This window comes from Gracilinanus agilis, chromosome 3 (genome assembly GCF_016433145.1).
Source record: "Gracilinanus agilis isolate LMUSP501 chromosome 3, AgileGrace, whole genome shotgun sequence".
Classification (NCBI taxonomy): domain Eukaryota; kingdom Metazoa; phylum Chordata; class Mammalia; order Didelphimorphia; family Didelphidae; genus Gracilinanus; species Gracilinanus agilis.
In genome coordinates this window covers 353942624-353968549 of record NC_058132.1, presented here as the reverse complement: position 1 = coordinate 353968549, position 25926 = coordinate 353942624, and the positions used below count along the sequence as shown (strand labels likewise).

Below are 25926 nucleotides of genomic sequence, written 5' to 3'. Positions count from 1 at the left end.
CTAGAGTCAAACTTCCCTGGAAAAAGCCAAGCTAAGTCAACAAGTAGATAGCCAACCACATCAGAAGAATGTCATCTAAGTTAAAGGATAGATCTAATTGTCTACCAATAACCTTTGCTCTGCCAGCCACTGAGAAGGTTGGCAGATCCCTCCACTGGTTCCTTTGCTAACATATAAATAATAAAGTCCTGCAACCATTCAGTTATTTTTCCCCATCTCACTGCAAATCCATGCTATAATCCATCATTTGCTATTATAAAAGGTTCACCTAAGCCTAGAGATTTTCTCTGTAAGTCCTCATCTCTTACCAACCTCATCTGCTGTTACTGTGTGAGCATACAAGTCCTGGAATCAAATCCTTGGTAAAGTCAGCTTTATTGCCTCCTATATTGGAAAGGCCACATATCAGAGGGCTATTCCTTAAAGCCTGCCAGCAACCTTCATGCCAAAGCTAGTGAAGGATCCTGGGAAGGCCCCTAGAAAAGAGGACAGTGTATGGGTGTGGGTAGAGGCACTCATGCATTAAAGGCATATCTAGCCATAAACACAGAAATTAAATGAATTTTGTTCTAATCCACTTACCTGGCAATCAATTGAAGTTCCTGTCCTACCCCATTTACCTTCAGTATCTGCAAACTAAGTTGGGGTTCTTGAATGTTCTCCTACTTGTCCCAGAAACTGATGACAGACATCTCAACTGTATTCACTGACCTACTCACTAACTTCTATCTAGTTTTGCTTATTTCCACTGCAGCAGTGTGGTCTCAATCATGTCCTGGATGTTTGGAAAGACTGAGCTTTTCCTTGGGCAGGTGGTTCGGGGGTGGCTGTATGGGTTGTGGGTCAGGAAGCAACAGGGCAATGAGAGGAGCACTCCTACTGTCTACCTTGCTTTTCCTCCCACCTTTCCTTGTTTCCTCATCATCTGTTCCTTGTAGGTCCTCTGCCAATGCAGTGCTCAAGTTTAACTCTCACTACATCCAAGTCAAGGAAAGTGAGGCAGCTAGGTAGCTTAGTGGATAGAACTGGGCCTGAGGTCAGGAAGAATTGAGTTCAAATCTGGCCTCAGATAGTTACTAGCTGTGTGACTCTGGGCAAGTCACTTAGCCCGTTTGCCTTAACACAATGGAGAAAAAAATGGCAAACCACTGCAGTATATCTGCCAAGAAAACCTCAAAGACAGCCCAATCTACTGGGTCACAAAGTTAGATATGACAACTGAATGATAAAATATATGTTTATTTCAGGTAATCCAGTTTGATTCAATCCTCCAGTTATTTCTCCTACAGAACTCTATGTTGGAACTACTTCTTTTCCTCCCCAAGCCCATGGATTTCTATACCAGTCACATGTTTCTAGATTTTTCACCCAAGGCAAATGTCAATATGTAATAGCAAAAAAATCCTAATCAGGACAATATGACATTTCAATCAGTTGTCTTCTGGGTTTAATTCAAGGCAACAAACATTTATTGAGCATGAACTGTAGATAAAGCAGGTTGCTAGATGACAGAGGCACTATGCGTTCAAAACAAGAAATAATTAAAAAAAAAAAACAAGAAATCATAATCAACTTCTAACTGTAGGGTGAATTTTCAAAAACAAGGGGAAGCAAAGATCATAGGATCATATCTAGAGTTTGAAGGGGATTTCAAGTCTATCTAGTCCAACCCTCTCATTTTCAGCCACAGAAACTGAGGCCCAAAGAGATTAAGTGATTTTCTCAAGGTCACACCGGTAGAAAAGTATCAGTGGCATGACTTGAAGCAAGGCCTCTGAACTCAACATAAAAACTTCCAACCAGGCAAAAGGAAAAAGCTGAAAAGGAAATCTCTATTTCCTTCATACAAGGAAATTTATAAAAACCTTATTAATCACTGTCAATGATGAACATATTTTTAAATGTAAGAATTTATTTTTCATATACTACAATAATTCCAACCAGGTTCCTGGATAGAAAAGGCCCCAATCAGTTTTTATATATTAGAATTGATGTGATAGGGCTTTGAATCACAGGCACCATCCAATCTACTGCTTTTTGCATTTGCTTTTTCTTTAGGAATCCCAATGAATGTATTCCCTTTTAAAAGAATTTGGATAATAGAAGAGTGAGGCAAGGATTCATTTCCTGATGGACCCCCAATACAAGGGGATAGGGAGGAATAGAGTTTAATGGACCACCTCTTAATTAGCTATTTATCAATTAGAGATATCTTGGAATAGTCAAGGAAGGGGCTAAATAATGAGCTCCTAAAACTCTCATCTATAGTTCTGTCTAAGGGGCTTTCGGCCTTTGAGCTATCACTTTGTTGGTCAAAATGCTCATCTAATCGATAAACTGATATTCTTACTCCAAACTGGTCTCTGAAAATAATTTTAATTGTAACAAGAATCATTTTGTAGCTTCCTTATTATAAGTATTTAATATTACGATGGCCTCCCAAGGAAATGTAGAAAGAAATGTGGAGGCTCAAGCAGCTATAGCAGTGATTCCCAAAGTGGGTGCTACCACCTCCTGGTGGGTGCTGCAGTGAATCCAGGAGGACAGTGATGGCCACAGGTGCATTTATCTTTCCTATTAATTGCTATTAAAATTTTTTAAAAATTAGTTTCCAGGGGGCTAAGTAATATTTTTTCTGGAAAGGCCAAAAAAGTTTGGGAACCACTGAGCTATAGGAACCAGAACAAACATACAAGGTCTTTGAGTAAATAGGAGAAAGAAGAAAGCTAAGAACAGTCTGTTTTGACAAAATACTAACAATGAAGAACTACATATATAAAGAAGATATATTTGCAATCTAATATTAAGTGCAGATTTGTTAGTTCTTTTGTTTCAGTTTAAAAAAAACCCCTTACTTTCTAGTTTAGTATCAATTCTAAGAGAGAAGAGCAGCAAGGGTTTAGGCATTCAGGGTTAACTGACTTGCTAGGTCACACAGCTAGGAAGTATCTGAGGTCACATTTAAATCTGGGTCCTCCTGACTCCAGGTCTTGCTCTCTATCCACTGAGCCACCTAGCTGCCCCTATTAGTACTAGATATGACTAGAGAGTCAACAATCAGGTGCTATCACCACCAGCAAAAAATTAATGAGCACCTAGTATATTCAGGATACCGAGGTAGGCAAAATACAGAGATAAATGAGATGGCCCCTGCCTTCAAAAGTGAGTGTGAATGACAATAAAGACAGTAGTACTAAGTGCTAAATGAGTTCTTTAGAATCTTAAGTACTATACAAGTTCAGAAAGTAATCACTGGGATCACTAGATTATACAACAGAAATGGGATTTGAGTTGGACCTTGAAGGAAAGGTAAAACTTAGTGGGAAAGTGAGGAGGAATTTCAGGTACACAGAATAATATGAAGCAAAGACACTGAGGTGGGAATGCATCTGTGAAATAAGTAGACCTGTAGAGTTAGAATAGAGGATTCACATACTATTAGAAATAACATTGGAAGGGTAAATAGGGGATCAGATTGGGGAGAGGAGAGCTAGATAAAGATTCAGAATCCAATTTACATCTATATCTGATAGTTGAGAGTCCGGCTCAAGATTTAGGTATTTGTAACAAATGATTTGTTTTGTATAAACAAAAGCAAATCTCAAGGAACACTCACTGAATAACTAACAAGCAGCATATTATTGTTTAGTTTAAAAATTAAAGCATTTCAACTGAATACATCACATATAAATAATGTTAGCCATTTTGGCCATTAAACTTACCAGGTCTTCGGGAGTTGCACGATGTACTGTTAAATCACTGACAGTACTCTGTAATGAGATTTTTTTAATGATGAAATATATAAAGTTCTAATGTGAGTAAATAAATCAAGTGCTTAAGAAATATTTTTGGTATTAGGCATTTGTTTTCTCTTTTCCAAGTATAAACACAGACCCTTTTAGTAAACCAAACCTATTCAAGTTGAGCTTTTAACAGGATGATTAAAAAAAAAAAAAAAAAAAAAAACAGAAAACTGGACTGGCACTTTATGAAAAATAAGTCTATTTAACTAATATATTTTTTAAACTGTTTTTCATGGAACCTTAGGTCCCAGGATACATCTGTGCAGCTTTCTAGGAAAAGTGATCATTTTAGGCTACTTAATCCACCACAATTGAAGTCGTCCAGTGGCTCCACGAAGGTTCCTGGTGGGTAGGACACTCAGAAAGAGGAACCAGGGACTCAGAGAAAATGGGCTACGGGTTAAAGTCTAAGGGAAGGAGAACATAAGGTGAGAATAAAGACACACAGACAAAGAAAATTCTGGCATAAGGTAGTAAGACAGTGAGCAAGCTCTGGTGGAAAAGAGTTTCCATTGTTCAGAGCTTTCTGGGATGAAGCTCTGATGGCAAAGAGCTTAACCCTGAGCAGATATACTGCTATTTTATTGAGGTTACAACAGTATAGGGGGAAGGGAAAATGATAATCAGACAAGTGGTCCGATACATTAATATTATGAGGTAATCATCAAGAGATATAAACTGTGGGAAACCTAAAAACTGATATGTAGAACTAACACCTAGATCAGGAATCCATATGGCCTAAGGCAGTGATGGGCAAACTTTTTAAAGAGGGGGCCAAAGGAAAGAAAATGCTCATCTGTCTGTCTGTTTCTACCCTTTTGAAGTTTCATTATATTGTATCCTACTCATTGTATTCTTCAGATTAGGAATAATGACCGGTGGGGGTGATGGGATAGAAAATTTCAAGGGGCTCGCATCTAGCCTGTGGGGCATAGTTTGCCCAGCACTGGCCTAAGGTCTAGGTACATATGTTAATTGATTGCTATTGGTAAAATAAGAAGATTGAGATAAATGATCAGTCTTCCGGAGTGTAGCTTTAGGGAAGGGCTAGGAATTTGGCAAGGTTGAGGTTCAATTTAACTCGAGGTTATCAATCATAAGCAATACAAGAGTCGGCTTTTTGAGCACCTTTAAAATAATATCAAGATTAATGTATAGCTGGACTCCTACAGCAATGGTCCCAAAAAATGTAACTCCGGAATATTACATGCATTCAGAAGATATTAAAATTAACCACCTTAAACAGAAAATAAAGTGACATGGCCCTTTCAAACTAAACTCAGCTACTTTATATATAACAGCAAATTTAGTAACATAAGGCATAAACTATTACTCAGAATTAACATAGGATATGAGAGCAAAGCTACAAAAAAATTGAGGCTAATAAAATAGCTTTTTTCTGAATTCAGAGAGTAACTTTTTTTCTTCAATGGCTTAAAACTAATTCATGGCTTCCTACTACAAAATGTGAATTCTTTCACACAGATTTACAGAAGTACAAGGTGTAAACTATAATTTGATGAGACTAGTTTTAACAATTATGACAACAATTATGACATTGAAAAATAATGCTGCTTCCCAAGCATATACTATGATGTCCATAAGTTTTAGAATAATTAATGGAAATATATATACATACAAGAAATTTAACTCCAGAATATGTGTGTATATGTATATATTTTTATATGTATATACCTTTATTTTTTAATATGTATAGTTCCCTCACCACCGCCCTTCACTTTAAAATTAAAATTCTCTGGAGACTGTATCTTACTTCATAATTATTTATTAAATAATTAAAAGTGGGCCAGAGAAAGGAAAGGCGCCAGTCACGTGTGGCGTGCTGTTCCTCCACAAGCTTCCCCTCCCTGCCCCCATCAGACCTTAGGTGCTGGGGCTCCCTTAGCCAGTACTCACTCACTGGTGCTTTCCAAGGTGTCTAGTCTCACTGTAGATTCCAGGGCAAAAGAGCTTTTCCTTTCCCCAGATCTTAAACTCATATCCTCTATGATGTCACTTTTCTGGGTTTCTCTGACCAAACTTGACCTCAGTCTGGGTCAGAAGCTTAGAGACACATGGGACAAAAAGCTAACATCTTCCTAGTGCCAAGGAGCCACAAGGCTTTGGCATCCCCCTTATACAGATAAGCCTCAGGTCTTGTTCTTAACTCAAAAGGTGGAGCTGAACTGCAACCCCAAAAGAATAGGAGTTCAGACTAGTAAATGCTCACACGCCAATGTTTCGAATCAATGGAATTCATCTTTTGGAACTGCCTTCAGATACTTTACAATCCCACATGAAAACTGATTTAATTATTTTGTAGTCAAAACTTATATTTAACCATGTTAAATTACTATTGAGCCTAAATATCCACCTTATTCACCAGATTTATGGCTTATGGCTGTTTCTAAAATTTAAACATACCATTAAATTATGTGATGCAAGCTCAGAAAAAAGGAGTTTGCTAAGAACATTTCCAAGTATTACAACTTGTAGAAAGGTGCATATAGATTTCTATTTTAAAGGAGGCAATATTTATTTGTGTGTATGTGTGCATGGTGTGTTCTTGAGAGGAGAGGGAGGTTTGGATTGGTTTGGTATTTTGGTCTAGAACTATGGTTTTGCTGATTTAGGGAACTGCCTTCCTTCAAATTCCCAGAAAGCCCAATCTCCTTTCATTCTAATGTCTTCTCTCTACTGATTATTTCCCATTTATCCTATTCATAGCTTTTCTGTACATAATTGTAGGTATGTTCTTTCTCCATTAGACTGAGATTCTTGAAAGCAAGAACTGTCTTTTGCCTTTCTTTGTATATCCAGCATTTCGCACAATGCCTTATATACAGTAGGTAATTAATAATAATATTGAAATTAAATGTGTATAATAAAATATTTAAATAAAAATAATAATATTTAACTTACTAACCAAAGCATCCTCCTGTTTCTCAGAGCTTTTTAGCACCACAGGTTACCAAGCTTATCCTGCAGCCATGCCCTAGCCTAATACATACTGACTACCATTCTAAGCAATCCAATGAATGACTGAAGTCATGGAATCACATCTGATCCTCCAAAGTAATGTTATAACAGCCCACCTACACTTACATCCCATTCTTGCTTCACTGGAGTTTTCTTCTTTTTAGCTTTCAGTACTTTTCTTCCATTTCCTCGAGGACCAAAGCGGCTCAGCCTTACAAATGACATCTGCAATGAATAAAATAATGTAAGCCTTAAAAACAGAAGATGTTTTTGTGTTTTCTCAAATGAAATAAGTGCTAAGATTTTCAAGTATATCTGAGGAATCTGTAGAATAAATGAAAGCACATCTGAAAATTAGAAGAAAAAAATCCAAAGAGAAACTAAGACACTTGAAAAATTATGAGTTCACATCAGGATAAAATTGCTAAAGAGTTCCACCTTCAATTTACTTCAAGACTAGGGTTCTGTGAAGATGGAATTAACTCTACCCTGCCCATTTTTAGATTTAATCACCAAAAGTGTAAACACCCCACTTACACTTGAGTGGAGGAAGTCTGTAACCCACATGTGCAAAAGTGGGTAAGGAATCAGAATCGACTGACTGCCCCCTGGGCAGTCCTAAGCAAAGCTTTAGTCTGTAATTGGTACATGTAAAATAGAAGGAATGCACAGAAGTGGCGCAAAAGAAGCACCTTTAAAAAGGAGTTACAACTTCCTGTGGGGACTACTTTCTTCTTCAGAGTCCAAGCTCAAGTTGGAGGCTGATGAAGAATCTGTTTACTAGACCTGAGACCTTGGACTTGGTGAGGCTGTTCTTAAATCTCTCCTTTTGAACTACCATGTGATGAGTGAAAAAGACTGACTCCTTTCCTGGATTTTTCTAAAGAGACTCTCCTCTTAAGAGAGGATTCATGACTAAAGCCTTTGTTTTATTCATCCCTGGGCCCTTGGTCCTCAGAGGCTCAAGGCTGAAGCCCCTCTGGCAGAGGACTAATTAGCCCTACCTGGGTTGAGCCAGGGACCAGAGTAAAATACCTGGCATTAGTTTAGATATCTTGCCCTGTCCTCTCTCTGATTTTCTTACTTTCACTCTCTCTTCCTATTTGTAAATAAACTACCATAAAAGTCATTCTGACTTGAGTCTTTCATTTGGAATTGAATCAATTCCTGGTGATCACCCTCTTGTATATTCAGTCCAACCATAATTTTTTAACCCTTTTACAGTTCCTTCCACCAAACCATACGTCTTTCCTCTCAACAAACCTATTCCTCTAACATAGTATAGGATAAGGACCAATGGGCATGGAATCAAACCAGTTCAAATTTCAGTTCTACTTCCTGCTTGTGTGATCTTAAACATTCTCTGGATCTCTGGATCCCAGGTTACTCATTTATAAAATGAGGGGTATGGATTAGATGAAATAATGAGTGACTAATTGCTTTAAAAACCATTTTAGACAATTATATTACTAATTTCTTTATAAATAAATCTAGTAGGTATAACCTGCCAAAAAAGGATCTAAAAAAAGCCATGGTTGAGGTCAGGAGACCAAAAAGCAATAAAATTTATGTTTAATCTATATGACTTCTGAATACTTATCGATGACCCCATGTGCCTTCTCCTTAAAACTAAAAATGTACACAAATTCACACACATTACATCTTTCTGACTGGTTTCTGTGCTACAAATCCATCCCACACTTGTTATTTAAAAAAAGTCCTTCAACACGAACATTTTTTTCATCTCATCCACCAGATCAAGAATGTTATCAATGGTAATAAATAAATATGTGTATACATACATATGTATACACATGACTCACTATGTCAATTAAGTCACATATCTGGAGGAAAATGAATGGATGAATTGAATGAAAAACATAAAACCATTCCAAAGGTGAAGGAACAATTCTTGGTCCCTAATTTTAAACAATTTCATACTATTGGTCCTTAGACTGAATGTTCTCCACTGTCATAAACTTCAATGCTATGCATGATTAAAGCTTATATCTTTCAGTAGGAGTAAAAGCATTCAATTCCCTTCCACTCTCTGGTAAGAAAACTCAAACTATGTAAATAAGTCATCAGAGAATGTTTTAGCACTTTTTGCAAGCTCATTATAATACAAAGATGGATGCAAAACTAACAAGTGATTTTGTTCCAGTATACATACATCTAACTAGGAAGTACTATAGAAAACAAAACATTATTAATGTGCATGTGAATATAGGCAAATCATTTAACTTTTCAGCATCCCAAGCACCTTCCTAAGACTACAAATTACAGATGTGCTCAAGCTCATAGTCAACAGAACTGAGCCTGTTTCTCAGGTATCTCAAGTATCCTAAAAGAAAGCATTCACGGGAGAGTCACAGAAAGTTCTGTGTAAGACTCAATTCCTCAGACAAACCTTGAAGAACATCAAGGATGCTAAGGCAGAAATGAGAAACTGCATTCCAGGCATAGAAAGCAAACAATTTGAACAGATACACAGAGGTAAGAGAGGTAAAGTTCAAGGAATCCAATTTGGCTAGAGCATTTTTTTCATCCCAAACCACTTTATTAAAGGAAAAAATGACAAACTGACAAGGACTTCTATTCATATATCCCATCCAGTAGATTTTGAGAGGGCTAGAGAAATCTTGCATTTCTCACATCTAGTAATACAATTAAAGGAGAATTTCTATTTATCCAAGAGGCAACTACACTTATAGCCTATGTGACACTGGGCAAGTCACTTAAACTTTCTGAGCCTCAGTTCCTTCATCAGTAAAATTAGGGGCTAAACTAGAGCCAAGATGATTCTTAGCTCCACATCTAAGACAATAATATCCCATTACTAGGAAACACTGACTGTCTGCTGCAGAGGAGTGGTAGGGTCAGATCTGTGGGCTTTGTTCTCTGCACAAAATAGAATAGGGAGAGAAGAGGTTCAAAGCACAAGATCAATTAGAAAGTTACTGCAATTGTAACTCAGACAAGAGATGAGAGCCTGACTTGAATAGTGGCAGTATGTGCAGAAAAACAAAGGGATGAAGGAGAAGTAAGAGTCAGAAACAGGAGGACAGAGAAACTAAGCTTGCTAATTTTAGCAGTTCTAACTTTGGAGATAGCATTTTCCAAAGAGTTGGGGGGGGGGGGGCGGAAGGAAGGTCACATTGATCAAAAGCCACATTGAAAGTTGTTGAGAATTAAGTGGAAGAAGTTGAGGGGGTCTTTGGACAACTTCCAGGAGTTTGGAAGGATAATGTTCAAGATCTCTTCTAGCTCTGAGAGTCTATGAATCTATTCAAATGTACTCCAAAATATATTTCTTTCTCAAAAATCCATCAGGAGCCCAGTTAGGTGGCTCAATGGATAGAAAGCCAGGCCTGGAGATGGGAGGGCCAAGGTTCAAATGTGGCCTCAGACACTTCCTAGATGGGTGACCCTGGGCAAGTCACTTGACCCCCATTGCCTAGCCCTTACCACTCTTCTGCCTTGGAACCAAGATTTAGTACTGATTCCAAGACAGAAGGTAAGGGTTATTTAAAAAAGAAATCCATCAGTTTAATTCCACCTAACTCTAAACAACTCTTAGTCTTTGCTCCCTTAAGTATTCAATTTATGTAATTCAGTAACACCCTACTGAACCAGAGGTCCAGACTTCCAGGAACCTAAGAAAGTCTTCTAAATGGACAAAATCATGACTACAAAATTCTCTATATAAAGGAATGCTTCCAGGGGTCTAAAGGGTCTTTCCTTTACACAGAATTCTCTTACTTTATGCACAATTCTAAGGACCTTGTTACTGTTATTAAAGTTTCTCATCCTACCATAGTAATTGTAAGCATATTAGTAAGGAAGGATTGAGATACCAAAACGACTTAAAAAACAAACCACAAAAACTAAAAGCAAAGCAGTTTGGTGTTGGTTAAAAGTCATACAAATCCTCAATTGCCCCAAAGAACATCCCCATATTCCATTTCCATTACAGAATAATAATAGATAACAGGGATGTATGTGTGTGTGTGTGTGTGTGTGTGTGTGTGTGTGTGTGTACTGGAAGGATCATGGTATCACAGATTTTCAGTCAAAAAGGCCATCTAAGATCAGAGATTTCTAGCTAGAAAGCATTAATCTATGTTACACATACCTTTAATTCAATAAACCGAGGTTCAAATATAAAATTCTCTGTTCAGTTGTTCAAAGCCTTCATTACTCAGGCCCATATCTTTCTAGTCTAGACATTGTGCTCTTTGCTGTTCCTCATACATGATATTCAATCTCCCCACTCCAGACATTTTCAATGGCTTTTCCTCAAGCCTTTAAAAGGGAGACCTTTTTCATCTCTTGTGTCCTGTTAAGCTCCAGCTCAAAATCTGGCCTTCTTCAGGAAGCCTTTCCCTATTCCTCCTTAATATTAGTGCCTTCCCTCTATTCATTTTCCCCAAGTATTTCTGTATGTTTTGTTTGTACATGGTTATTTGCATGCTATCTCCACTTTTAGTCTGCAATCTTTTTTTTATAAAAACCCTTACCCTCCATCTTGGAATCAATGCTGTGTATTGGCTCCAAGGCAGAAAAGTGGTAAGGACCAGGCAATGGGGGTCAAGTGACTTGACCAGGGTCACACATTTGGGAAGTGTCGGAGGCCAGATTTGAATCTAGGACCTCCTGTTTCTAGACCTAGCTCTCAATCCACTGAGCCACTCAGCTGCCCCCTGGACTGCAATCATCTTGAGGGCTGGGACCTTGACTTTCTTTGGATCACAAGCTCTTAGTTGGGTAGCAGGCATATAGTGGGTGAGTAATAAATGTTTGTTGATTAAATGACTTCAGAGGCCATCAAAGGTTTTTCATGGGGGATTCAGGAAATCTTTAAAAAAATATTTTATCAAAATAACTGACACTGCCACTACTTTGGTGCAGGCCCTCATCACCTTACACCTGGTATTGCAAAAACTTATTGGCTGGTCTCCCCAACCTCAAGTCCCTTCTCAACTAGTTGTAGTTCTCAAGTATAGGTCAACCCTCATTCAATAAAGTGCAGGAGCTCCCCATCACTTCCAGGATCAGAGCCCTTTATAATTTGGGCTCTTCCTACCTTTCTAGTCCCTTTATACCATCCCTCATAATCTGAAATACTGTGACACTAGTCTCCTTGCTCATGCTTGCACAAGGCACTCCATTGCTATGCTCTCAATATTTTTACTGGCTCTCCCTCATGCTTAGAATGGTCCACCTCATCTTCACTTCCTGGCCTCTTTCAAGTTCCAGCTAAAATCCCACCATCTACAGGCAGCCTTTCCTAGATCCCCTTAATACCAAGTGCTTTCTCTCTACTGATTATCTTTATTTTATCCTGTGCATATTTATATATATATATGTATATATATGTGTGTGTGTGTGTGTGTATATATATATATATATATAGTTAATTACATGTCTCCCATGATTTTATTCATTTATGTCCTACTCTCCATGACCCCATTTGGGGTTTTCTTGGCAAAGATACTGGAGTGGTTTGCCATTTCCTTCTCCAGATCATTTTACATAATAAGAACTGAAGCAAATAGAATTAAGTGAATCTACCAGGGTCACACAGATAGTGTCTGAGGTCACACTTGAACTCAGGAAGATGAGACTTTCTGATTCGAAGCCTGGTACTCTATCCACCACACCATCAAGTTGCTCCCATGATAAGACTGTTATATGTGTGTGTGTATAAATAGATATGTATGTCTTGTTTATACATAGTTATTTGCATGCGGTCTACCACAATTAGACTGATATATGCATATGTATAAATATATTTGCAACTGGTCTCACAATTAGTGTGATGGGTATACACACATACACACATATCTTGTTTGCAGTTATTTGCATATTGTCTCCCATGATTAATAGTGATACATAGACGTATATAGTTTTGTGGATATATGCATACACACATATCTCATTTGTACATAATTATTTGCATGTTGTCTCCTACAATCAGACTGTGAGCTCTTAAGATATCATTTTTCTCCCCTTCCTTTGCATCCCCAGCCTATCACACAGAAGGTGTTTAATCAATGTTTGTTGACTCCATTTGATTCCTGTTTCTCCCCATAGCCCTACGGGGGTAGGCGTGCAATAACAAATATTGTCTCCTACCTACCTCTCCACGATAAGTCGAGGTAAAGCCACAAAAACCTTCCGGCGGGAAAGAAGGCGGCGGTTTCTCCCCGGCTCCGCCCCTCCCCCTCTCCCCTCACCCCAACAACTCCCCTTCCGCTTACCCCTTCGCCCTCCCCCTCAAAGAGAACAGCTGTGCACGCGCGGGGGCGCCCCCAATTTCAGCCCCACCTCAGGGACCCAGCGGGGTTCAGGCGGGGTTCGAGAAGTGGAGGAGAGGGAAGAGAAAGGGAGGGAAGGGAAGAAAGGAAGGAGGGAACCGGAGGAAGAAGGGAAGTCAGTACCCACGCTCTCGCCCCCCACAAGCTCTGCTTCGCGAACACCAGGAAGTTCCTGCTGGAGCTATGGAATCCTGCCACTTGCCTCGATGTTTCCGCGGCCGCTAACCTTGATTAATCAAACCCTGCCAGCTCCCCAGAGGCCCGGACTGCTGCCACTTGGTCCTGGCCCTCAGCTTCCGGCCGCGTCGCCGGGGTTACCAAGGCCCCGCCCCCACTCCGCCTGCGCAGATTTCCCCGCGGCCTACCACAGGCGACCGCCTGATGCGCATGCGCATATCTCCCCCGCCTCCCTTCCCATTGGGAGGGTACTTGCTTATCAAACGAGGCAGCTGGGAGGATGGTCTCCAAGTTAAGGACTGAACTGTGACTGGGATGTAGAGAGACTTTGGTTTCAGCATGGAGAACTGGGTATGAGATGGAAATTCGATAGGAAGAGACCTAAAACTCTAGTGTTCTAATTTGCGTAATACACAAAGAAGGAAAATGTTGGTGTACCACGGAATTACCTCTGCCTATCAAGGAACTTGTCCCCACGACTTTTGACTATAAACCTAATTGCATGCAGACCAAAAATATACGTTGAGAACCGTTCCTAAGCTACCTTTCATAAAGCAAGTAAATATTTACTGAATGCCGACCTGTGCAAGATATGTGAGGTGGTGAGGCAATTGCAAGAAGACATTTTCTCAACCTTCAAGAAACTTAGTAAGGAAAAGCTGAGCCTTCACCAACTTTTTTTTTTTAATCTGAAAACACTTGCCATCCAGATTGCAAAAATGTTAGCCAGCAAAATCCTAGCACTAGGTCCATCAATTCTTATTCTGGCTGCTTCAGGACTATTGTGAAGGAGGTTTCCTGCACCATAAAGGGACTAGACCCGTGTGTTTGCATAAGGAGCCCTCAAGTGAGGGAACTCTTTCTATAGATGCAGATCTGTACCCTTTCTGTAATTTATTAAAAATTTGACTAGCGCAATAATGTCAAAACTCAAATTGGAAGGGGAAAGCAAGGGGTCAATAAACTTCTGATTAACATAGTTGTATGAATTATTGCAAGGAAGGAACCTAACGTGTATTCCTACAAAGATCTAAAAATATAGTAATTAAAAGAACACACCACCAAAAAATTATCAAGAAACTATAATAAGTACCTTCATTTTGTTTAGGGTGGCACAAGGAAAAGGGACCCGTTAGAAAAAGCAGAGAGTGAAGGTTAAACAAGATAGAGCCCTGCCATATGGTTTCAAAGAAACCTGAAATTAGATAACAATATACTCTTGAGACAACTAAACCAAAATGCTCTGATGAAGAAGCTCCAAGAAGGGTCAGAAAACTGCAGCCCACTCTGAAAATGGATGTAGGGTCCTGTAGCCAGAAGATCTTAAAGTAAAAATCTTAAGATAAAGTAATTTCACACCACTATGACCCCAGATGTTTCAGAGAGAGTTGAAGAAGGCAGCTCTCATAAGCCCAGATCTCAGGTAATCTAGGTTATGACCAAACAGGGCCTGACCACACCTCCAAGAATGCAGGAGAAAGAATAGCTTGGTTTTGTTAGAAATATGTATAAATAGATAAAGACATTTGACTACAAAAAAAATTATGGTTCTAGAGATGCCCAAGAGATAAATGGAGAGAAAGAAAATAATTCCACAACAATTGTAGTTAGAATTTTAAAGAAAAAAAGTGAATTTTAAAGAAAAAAAAGGCTCACTGAATATTAGAATAGATTAAATAGAAGCCAATGTCTCCATGAGACAGTAAGAAATCGTAAAACAAAATCAAAAGATTGAAAAAATATAATAAGAAGTAAAATACTACCAAAACAACTAACCTGCAAAACAGGTCAAGGAGAGATATTTTAAGAATCATTGGACTCCCTGAAAATTATGAGACTTCTTCACAACAACCAAAAAAAGTCTAGATATAGCATTTCAAGAAGTTGAAAATAAAAACTGCCTGAATATATTAGAACTAAAGCTGAAAAAGTGAAAAATAGAATCTACTGGTGTCCTGAAAGAAAATCCAAAATTAAAATTCCCACAATATCATAGCCAATATCCAAAGCTTCCAAATGAAAGAAAAAATACTGCAAGCAGTCAGAAAGATTTTGAGTGCCAAGTAATCATAGGCAAGACAACAACCAATTTGTCAGCTACTATTTTAAAGAAGAGGAAGTCAAGAATATATTTCTCACCATTGACATGCACAAGAAAACCATATAAACATAAAAGAAAGAGAAGAGAAAGAGTGGGCATCACATTAAAGTCATCTGAACTAAACAAAAAAGAGAGCTTTACACAAGCACATATATTCTAAATTTGGTAGAGGATAGAGAGGGGTTTAAGAGGAAGGGAGAAATTAGGAAGGAAATAATCATGAGGAAAAATTCAATTTTGGGTTGTAGCTAATATGCTTTTTCTTTAAATTTTGAGTTCTAAATTCCTTCTCCCCCTTGAGAAGGCAAGCAATATGATATCAATTATACACATGAAATCATGCAAAATATATTTCCATTTTTTCCATGTTGTAAGAAAAAGGTAAGAAAAAAATTAAGTGAAAAGATTCTACTTCAGTTTGCACTCAGTTCTTTCTCTGGAGAGAGCATTTTTCATCATGGTTCCTTTGGAATGCTTTGGGATCACTGTATTGATCAGAGAAGCAGATCAGTACTATTGACTGAACTCCTTTTTTGCCATATTCTTCATAAATATGTGGGCAAGATGTAAAAATAGGGAAAAAATACAAGGGCACATCCTGGAGGGGAATATACAATTAACAATCATAATACATAATTAACAATCATAACTATGAAAGGAATTGATTCACTCATAAAAAGAAAAAGAGAGTAAAACAGATTAGAAAGCAAAATCCAACAATATTTTATTCACAAGAAACACTCAAAACATAAAGATTTACAAGGAAATGGAGCAGAACTTATGCTAAAGTTAAATTTGAAAAGCAGGAGAAACAATCATGATCTCAGACATGGCTACAGAAACAAAAAATATTTGACTAAAAATAAAATGAGAATAGCTAGGTGATGCAATGGATAATATCACCAAGTTTGAAGTCAAAAAGGCTGTTCTTCTTAGGTTCAAATCTGTCCCCAGATACTTACTAGCTGTATAACTCTGGGTAAGTCATTTAACCCTATTGGCTTCTATTTATTTATCTGTAAAATGAGCTAGAAATGGAAATGGCAAACCATTCTACTATCTTTGCTAAAAAAAAAAAATGGGGTCATAAACAATAGGTCACAACTGAAAAACAACTGTACAGAATCTGACATATTTTCAGACATAGTCATTTCATTATATATTTTATTTAATTATACTTTTGTCACAAATGAGGATTTTATTGAAAGGCAGAAAAATGAGAAGAGTTATAGTGATATTTTAGAAAGAAAAGAAATCGCATCAACTTAAAAAACAGGAGGTCCTAGTAGAGTTCAGAAAGGACTACAGACAAAAAGGTCAATATTGGTATTACTTTATTAAGTTTTATATATGTAATGGACTTGTGGTGCCCGTTTTCTGGCTTTATTTATGACAATGCTACTGTTTACTGATGATTTTCTGATTCATAATAAAAAATTGTTTTTAATTTCATGCAGATACTTGCACACATATAGGAAAGTGATGGCTCTGTTGTGGCTCTCTGGTGGAAAGTCCACACCTTGGAGAAATGTATGTACGACATTTTACTAAACTTCTAGATAAGTTTAGCATTCCAGTGAGTGAACAACTAAAAAAGCCAAGGGTCTTGAGATTATGCCACATGAAGATTAGTTAAAAGGATCAGGAATCTTTAAACTGGAGAAGAAAAGACTTTGGAAAAGGGAAAACATGATAGTTGCTTACTATGAGCCAGACATTGAACTAAGTGCATGGAATACAGATACAAGCAAAAAAGATAGCTTCTCCCTTCAAGGAACATACTTTCTAACAGGAGTAAATAACACTTAAAATTAAGCTGAAAAGCAGTACAGGGAAAGAGCAGGTATCCAGAGTAGAGGTATGATGGGAAAATCCAGAGGCCAGCCTGAATAGAAAAGAAGAGATAGATGGCCAAGATGCTCTATTTAAATGGAGGTTCTCAGAGGAGCCATCCACTCAGAAGAACCAGCCTCAGGGGCAGAATGTACTTTGAAGATATGAATTCGAAGGGCTGGATTTTCCAGTTTGAAGAAGTTTCTGGAGCATGATACAGAAGTCCAGGGTGTAGCCTGGGGAGAAATCAAATACTATATCCAAGTATTTTAAGGTATGTCATGTGGAAGAATGAGTAAATTTATATTGCTTGGCCTCAGAAGGTAGTTAACAGGAGCAAAGAAAACAAATTAAGGAGAGGCCAATTTAAACCTATACCTTCTGTCCTAATAACAATCTAAAACAGAAAGGCAAGGGCTAGGCAATGGGAGATAAGTGCCTTGCTTAGGTCACACAGCTAGGAAGCTTTTGAGGTCAGATTTGAACCCAGATCCTCCTGACACTCTGTTGACTGTACCACCTAACTGCCCCCCAGTTAAGTCTTAATGAAGGGGAAATTTTTTACAGTGGTTTGAGGTATCTAAAAGTGGGCTGAAGAACCTTGAAACATATACGGTTTCTCTGATCTATAGAAATCTTCAAGCAAAAGACTGGATGACCATTTGTTAGATATGCTATAGAGGGGACAGAAATCCTGTGACTATAATTTGATCAATTGTCTTATAGATTTTCTTTGCTGTATATTTTTTTGCATGTTCATGTATGTATCTATAGAAATAGTATGTGGCTTAAGGGGTAAAGATTTTCATTTTCATTTTCATTTCTTTATAGGGTTGTAACATTTTTACGTACTATTAGGCAGTTTTTAAAAACTAAGCCCAAGTTCTTCATTATTTGACATTTTTTTCCTCTGTGTATTTTGGATTGGATAGATTTTTAAGAATATTTGTTTATGAGAAAATAACCCACATAGACACTTCAATTTCTTAAGATATATAGACATTTGGCCTGCCAAAAAAATTCCATCTATCTTAAAAGCCATAAACAACTGCCTAATGAGAAAAAGGGAAGGTTGATAGAAATTACCTTCTGAAAAAGAAACTTTGGGCCTCTATATACCAATATTCTAAGCGCTAAAAAACAATTTAAAACAAAGTGTTATAAAAGCCAGAGCAAAGATGTCTGATAGCTCCAATATTCCTAAATATCCTTTATTCCTGATAGTGTACCCCAGAAATAGTAGCATACTAGAAAGAACACTGTGCTGGATGCTAGAAGACCTCTACCTGGGTAGTTCAGTAGTGTAAGAATAAGCCTTGGAATCAGGAAGACCTAACTTCAAATTCTGCTTCATACATTTATTAACTATGTGACCATAGACCAGTGATGGTGAACCTTTTAGAGATCGAGTGCCCAAACCGCAACCCTCATGTCACGTTTGAGCCACCCCCTTACCCTAGACAGGGGAGGGAGGAAGTTCTCCCATTGGTCTGTTGGGCAGAAGGGGGAGTCATGTGAGAAATGTCCTCAGGAGTGTGGTGAGGGGGAGGGGAGCAGCCCCTCCCCCTCACTCATGTGCCATGGGTTCACCAATATGGCCCTAGGCAAATTATTTACCAAATGTCACCCTCAATTTCCTTCTAGTATAAAATGAAAATAATAGCATCTACCTCAGAGGGTTCTGAAAATAAATGAACTAACATATGAAACTTTAAAGTGTTATATACATGCTAGTTATGATAATTATTATTACTTGCTACCTGTGTGACCTTGAGCAAATCTCTTTATGTCTCTGGGCCATAGTTCCCCATTTTAGCAAATGAATGATTTGAGGGTAGATGACTTCCAAGGTCCCTTCCATTTCTAAATCAATGATCCACTGGATTCTATTCTCACTTTTGTCAGAATGCTTAATGCTCTCTCAAGCTGAGCAGTGTCAGACTCTTCTAGTTTCTGCTGTTTTTTTTTTCTCCCTCTTACTTCCTCTCCTGCCCTGGGAAGTCTCCTTGCCTCCAAACCAAAAATCTCCCATAATCCAGAATCGGAGCCTTGTTGTTTTCTTGGAACCCTTTTGAAATGAGAGGTTGCCCATACAGGCAGACTGAGTGGGAAGGAAGCTTGGACCATCTTGGGAACCGTAGGGCCCCTCCCCCCCAACAGGAACAGGCCAAGGAAATGGACCAGGGCCCAGGGCCACCAAAGGGAGCATCATTTAAGGGATGTGTTGCGTCTGGCCATGGCTCATGTCCGTCCTCTGAACCCACAGTGTAGATGGACAAGTCAAGGTATGTCTGGATCAGGTGGAGCTGAGCTAACTGACCTTGGCTGGAAGGGAGGGGGAGGGCACGGGCCTATGGGGAGGGTGGAGGAAAGCCTCTTCCATTGGACCACCCACCTCTGAAGACAAGTGGGTGCAGCCAGGCCATGGAAATCCCAATCCCCCACTCCCTAGCAGGATTTGGAGGAGAAGAGGCAGGGAAATGTTTACCAGACTAGCTGTGGAGGAAGGTTAGGGGGTGAGGCTGAGAGGGCGAAGGGGGTGGGAGGTTATCAGCCTCCAGTCACTTTAAGGTAGTTATCCCAATTGCCTTCAGAAATGGTCGAGAGAGCCTTGAAAGGGTCTCAGTAATGGCAGGTAAAAATTAGGGTTTGTCACAGAAATCTCCAGAATCATTTTTGCACCTCGGCAGTCAAGACTGTAGTGGAAAGTAGATTTGCAGTCAGAGACCCCCAGTTATTACACACAACCATCTTTGTTACCTTGGACTCAAACTTTCTACACTTAAATTTCCTTATCTGTCAAATGAGGGAATTTAATTTGATAAATGCTAGAATCCTTTCATGTGTATTCACTACTAGACTCTATGTAAATTTACCATTAGAGGACTATCGTAATATGCAAAGCATATCTCTAGAAGTATCTGGAGGAAGCATCCTAGGGATTTGGATCTCCAGAAATTTGGGGAGGGTGTAGATATTGTCTTTCCAACAAAATAATGCCTAACAAAGGAGTAAAGGACTTAGGAAGAGAGAATATAATAGGTAATTTAAAGTTAATTCTTTTTGCACCATTTTTGTTTTAAACTTTTTTGAAAACATAATAAAATATATCTCACAAATCCCTGTCCCAGTAAATAGAATATGCTTACCATAATTTAAAAGTTTTCCTTGATTACCCAAAGTCATTCTGTGGGCATGAATTATTTTACTATGCCATAGATATAGGTAAAGATATAGCTATAAATAATTTGAGAAATAGAACCGAATGGTACCTAGCAGATATTCAGAGCTTGAAAAAAAACTTGATATCAGTTTGCTTTTTTTCTTTAAAGGTTGCCTTGCTTTATGAACTTTATGATCTCGGCAAATTTTACATGACTGTCTTCCTACAGAATTAACTGTTGATTAATAGACAAAAGCAGTCCTCTGTTAGGCAGTTTGATCACCTTCTATAATATTTTCCTTATTCTCCACATAAATTCTCCACATAATTTGGCAGGTTTGGACATAGCCTTGTGGGTTCATCTAGTCTAAAACTTGGCTATAAAAAATCCCTTCCCTATCATATTGTTTCTTGAGCTTTAAGTTACATTATCTAGAAGGTGATGGAATTGAACTAGATGATCTCAAAGGACTCTTCCTGTCTTGAAAATCTAAAATCTTGCCCCTACCACCCCACCATACTCATCCAGACTCTACATAAAAACCTTCAGTAAAAACCCTACCATCTTCTGAGGCAACTTACTCTACTTCTAGACAGCTCTAATTATTTGGAAGTTTTTTTCCTTAAAAACATTTAGTGTGGGGCAGCTGGGCAGCTCAGTGGAGTGAGAGTCAGGCCTAGAGACAGGAGGTCCTAGGTTCAAATCTGGCCTCAGCCACTTCCCAGCTGTGTGACCCTGGGCAAGTCACTTGACCCCCATTGCCCACCCTTACCAATCTTCCACCTATGAGACAATACACCAAAGTACAAGGGTTTAAAAAAAAAATTAAAAAACAAAACAAAACATTTAATGTTCCTCATTCTGTCCTATAGAACCAAACAGAACTAATCTTATTTGTTTTCTACATGGCAGCAAATAGTTGAAGATAGTTATATGTCTCCCTAAGTTCTCCATCTATAGCATTGACTTCTGTTTTCTTCACCACCTAAGCCAAGCTCCAGTAGATACACTTCTTATCAGTCTCCTTTTCAAAATGCAGTAGCTAGAACTGAAAACAGTACTCCACATATTATCTCCTTTGACTTGCAGCATTATTCCAAACAATGTCTGCCTCTTAGTCTCTGCCAGCTTCAACTCATTCTATTTTACTTACATTTACTATTAGATCAGATGTGAAGTATATATACCACACCATCCAAGTACAGTGTGCTATTATATCTTGGGTCAGTTTTAAATCAAGAGCTATGCATTACTCCCCAAAGGGAGACATTTCTGCAAATATAATATCAAGCACAATTATCTATACCTTTATTATTGCCCTTTTACATTATTAAATAACATCATGTAATCACATAAATAATATTATATAATATAAATACAGATTTGTATTATATATGTTACATATAAATAATATATAATATAAATAATATATTATTACCCTTATTATCTATAATAACATTTTTGAACTAGGTAATAATGTTTGCCTCCATGTTTCAACCAGACTGAAAGTCATCTATAGAGCTTATGTATCAATTTTTCATGAAATCTCTTTGGCCTGAACATTTCTGAGTATTGCCCTAGTTCATGGTTTGAATTAATTAGGTGATATTAGGTATAAAGATGATAAAAANGCAACAAATTTCCACATAATATTTCCAAAGTTATAAGATCCAAATTGTCTCTCTCCCTTCTTCCCTCCCACACCCCAGAAGTGGCAAACAAATCAATCTGGGACACACACACATGTTATATATATATATATATATAATCACACAAAACATATTTCAATATTACTCATTTTTATAAATGAATAATCTTATAAAAACAAAACCCTAAAACATATACCCAAATAAACAAGTGATAAACTAGGTTTTCATCTGCATTTATACTCCATCAGTTCTTTCTCTGGAGATGGATAGTATTCTTTTTTATAAGGTCCCTCAGATTTGTCCTAGATCCTATTGCTGATAGTAGCAAAGTCTGTCACATCTGATCATTCTACAGTATTGCCATAACTGTGTACAATGTTTTCCTGGTTCTGCTTATTTCACTCTGCATCAGGTCTTTCCAACTCTTTCTGAAATCATTCTAGTCATTATTCCTTTTAGCACAGCAGTATTCCATCACCATCATATACCTCAGTTTGTTCAGACATTCCCCAATTGAGGGACATCCCTTTAGTTTCCAATTCTTTGCCACCACAAAAAGAACAACTATAAATATGTTTATATAAGCAGGTCCTTTACAATTTTTTAATCTCTTTGGGATACAGACCTAGTAGTGGTATTAGTGGATCAAAGGGAATGCATTCTTTTTTAGCCCTTTGGGCATAATTCCAAATTGCCCTCCAGAATGGTTAAATCAGTTCACATCTCTACCAGCAGTGCATTAGTGTCCCAATTTTGCCATACTCCCTTCAACATCTATCTTTTTCCTTTACTGTCAGATTCGCCAATCTGATAGGTGTGAAATGGTACTTAGCGTCATTTTAATTTGCATTTCTCTAATCAAGAAGGATTTAGAACATTTTTTCATATGACTATTGATACCTTTGATTTCTTCATCTAAAAACTGCTTATTCATATCCTTTGACCATTTATCAATTGGGGAATGACTTGGACTTTTATAAATTTGACTTAGCTTTTATATATTTGAGAAATAAGACCTCAATCAGAGAAGTTTGTTATAAACATTTTTCCCAGTTTGTTGTTTCTCTTCTAATCTTGGTTGCATTGATTTTGTTTGTATTGTATTATATTGTTTGTTTAAATTTAATATCAAAATTATTCATTTTACATCCTGTAATGTTTTCTATCTCTTGTTTGGTCATAAAAATCTTCCCTTCTCCAAAAATCTGACAGGTTAACTATTCTGTGTTCTTCTAATTTACTTATAATATTTACATCTAAATCATATATCCATTTTGACCTTATGTTGGTATAGAGCAGTAATGGTGAACCTATGGCATGGGTGCCAAAGATGACTCTCTGTGGGCACGTACCTGCCCTCCACCCTGGCCCCCTCCACCCAGTTCATTACTAGAAAGGCAGAGGGGGGCAATTGGGTAGCTCAGTGGATTGAGAGCCAGGCCTAGAGACGGGAGGTCCTAGGTTCAAATCTGGCCTCAGACACCTCTCAGCTGTGTGACCCTGGGCAAGTCACTTGACCCCCAATGCCTACCCTTACCACTCTTCTGCCTTGGAGCCAATACACAGTATTGACTCCAAGATGGAAGGTAAGGGTTTAAAAAAAAAAGAAAAAAAGAAAAAGAAAAAGAAAGGCAGAGGGACTTGGGTGAAACTGCTCCCCTCCCCCTCTCCACTGAGCCTGATGACATTTTTTTCACATCTCCTGCCCCTCTGCTCAGCAGCCCAATGGGAGCACATAGGGGATAAGGTGGGCAGCTCACAGGTGTCCGAGCTGGAGGGGAGCAGAGTGCTTGCACCATTCCCTTCCCCTCTCTACACTCACTGAGGATATTCACCCACCTCTCCACCCAGCAGTCCAATGGGAGTGGGGAGAGGGTGGGGCCTGGCACTCCATCTCTAAAAATATAAGGTATCATCTGGTATAAGGTATGAGATATTGACCTAAACCTAACTTTTGCCATACTGTTTTCCAAATTTCCCAGCATTTTTTTTTGTCAGATACTGTGTACTTATTCCAAAAGCTGGGATCTTTGGGTTTATCAAACACTAGATTGCTGAGGTCATTTACCCTTAATCTATTCCATTGATCCACCTTTCTATTTCTTAGCCAGTAACAGATTGTTTTAGTGATTACTTCTTTGTACAGATTAAGATCTGGTACTGCTAGGCCACCAGCCTTCATTTTTTTTTATTAGTTCTCTTGATATTCTTGACCTGTTGTTCTTTCAGATGAATTTTGTTATTATTTTTTCTAGTTCTATAAAATAGTTTTTTGGTAATTTGATTGGTAATGGCACTGAATAAGTAAATTAATTTGGGTGGGATTGTCATTTTTATTATAGCTTGGCCTACCCATGAGCAATTAATATTTTTCTAGTTGTTTAGAGCTAACTTTATGTATGTGAAAAATGCTTTGTGATTGTGTTCATATAATTCCTACATTTGTCTTAGGAAATAGATTCCCAGGTATTTTATATTGCCTACGCCAGTGATGGGCAAACTTTTTAAAGAGGGGGCCAAAGGAAAGGAAATGCTCATCTGGCAGTCTGTTTCTAAGGCAACTCTTTTGAAGTTTCATTGTATTGTATCCTACTCATTGTATTCGTCAGATTAGGAATAATGTTATATGGCTAGATAGAACATTTCAGGGGGCCACATCTGCCCCTCGGGCTGTAGTTTTCCCATCACTGGTCTAGTGTGATTTTAAATGAAGTTTATCTTTCTAACTTTTGCTGCTGAGCTTTGTTGGAAATATACAGAAATGCTATTGATTCACATGGGCTTATTTTGTATCCTGAAACCTTGCTAAAGTTATTAATTATTTCAACTAATTTTTAGCTAATTCTCTAGGATTCTCTGAATATACCATCATATCATATCATCCTTAGAGAGTGATGGTTTAATTTCCTTATTGCCTACTTAATTCCTTCAATTTCCTTTTCTTCTCTAATTGCTAAAGCTAGCACTTCTAGTACAATATTAAATAATAGTGGTAATAATTTTATTTTTATTTTTAAAAATACTTATAATTCAATCCTCACTCTAAAAAAAAATGATATCTTTTGTAGTTACATCAGAGTTATTTCTGAATATGCCCTGCTCTTCCCTCTTAATCCTCAATGAACCTTCCCTTGAAACAAAGAAAAACAGTTAAGCAAAACATATAGACAGAGCAAATGACTGATAGCTTCTGCAAACTTCCACACCCATAGAATCTGTCTACCTTTCCACTGAAAGGAAGTTGTTGTGTTTCCTTGTCTCTTCTCTAGAGTCAATACTGATCCACTGAACACTAGTTCAACTTCATTCATGCAAGTCTCCCCCAATTTTTCTGAATTCTTAATAGTAATCATTTTTTTAGTACAGTAGTCAATCAGAAAATATTAAAAGAAGCAATGGAACATAGAGAAAGACAAAAACACCATCCCTATTTTCAAGGAGTTCATGTTTTTTCAGAAAATATTTTTAAATGAATTTTTATTGATACCTTTTGCTTTTGACATCTTCATGATTTTCTTCAGCATTCCTTCCCAGAGGGCAATGTTACATAACAAAGAAAAAGAAAAAGTAGAAAAAATAAGTAAAACTGGTAGTTAAATTTTAAAAAAATCCAAGAATAAAAAGGAGGGTATGTCCTTCAATTGGGGAATGGCTGAACAAACTGTGGTATATGCGGGTGATGGAATACTATTGTGCTAAAAGGAATAATAAACTGGAGAAGTTCCAGGCGAACTGGAGAGACCTCCGGGAACTGATGCAGAGCGAAAGGAGCAGAGCCAGAAGAACTCTATACACAGAGACTGATATACTGTGGTAAAATTGAATGTAATGGACCTCTGTACCAGCAGCAATACAATGACCCAGGACAATTCTGAGGGATTTATGGTAAAGAATGCTACC

At 37.9% G+C, this 25926-nt stretch overlaps 1 protein-coding gene across 1 annotated transcript in view; it reads right to left on the bottom strand.

Annotated features, from left to right (window-relative positions):
* Window positions 1-13401, bottom strand: part of SPICE1 (spindle and centriole associated protein 1) — a 76839-nt gene extending 63438 nt beyond the window's left edge. Inside the window, exons 1-3 of the mRNA XM_044670093.1 lie at window positions 13305-13401; window positions 6909-7007; window positions 3723-3770 (exon numbers count right to left, since the gene is read on the bottom strand). Coding sequence (XP_044526028.1) covers window positions 3723-3770; window positions 6909-7007 — 147 coding nt within the window. The 5' untranslated portion in view covers window positions 13305-13401. The remainder of the gene's footprint in view (window positions 1-3722; window positions 3771-6908; window positions 7008-13304) is intronic.
* Between the last annotated feature and the right edge of the window lie 12525 nt (window positions 13402-25926).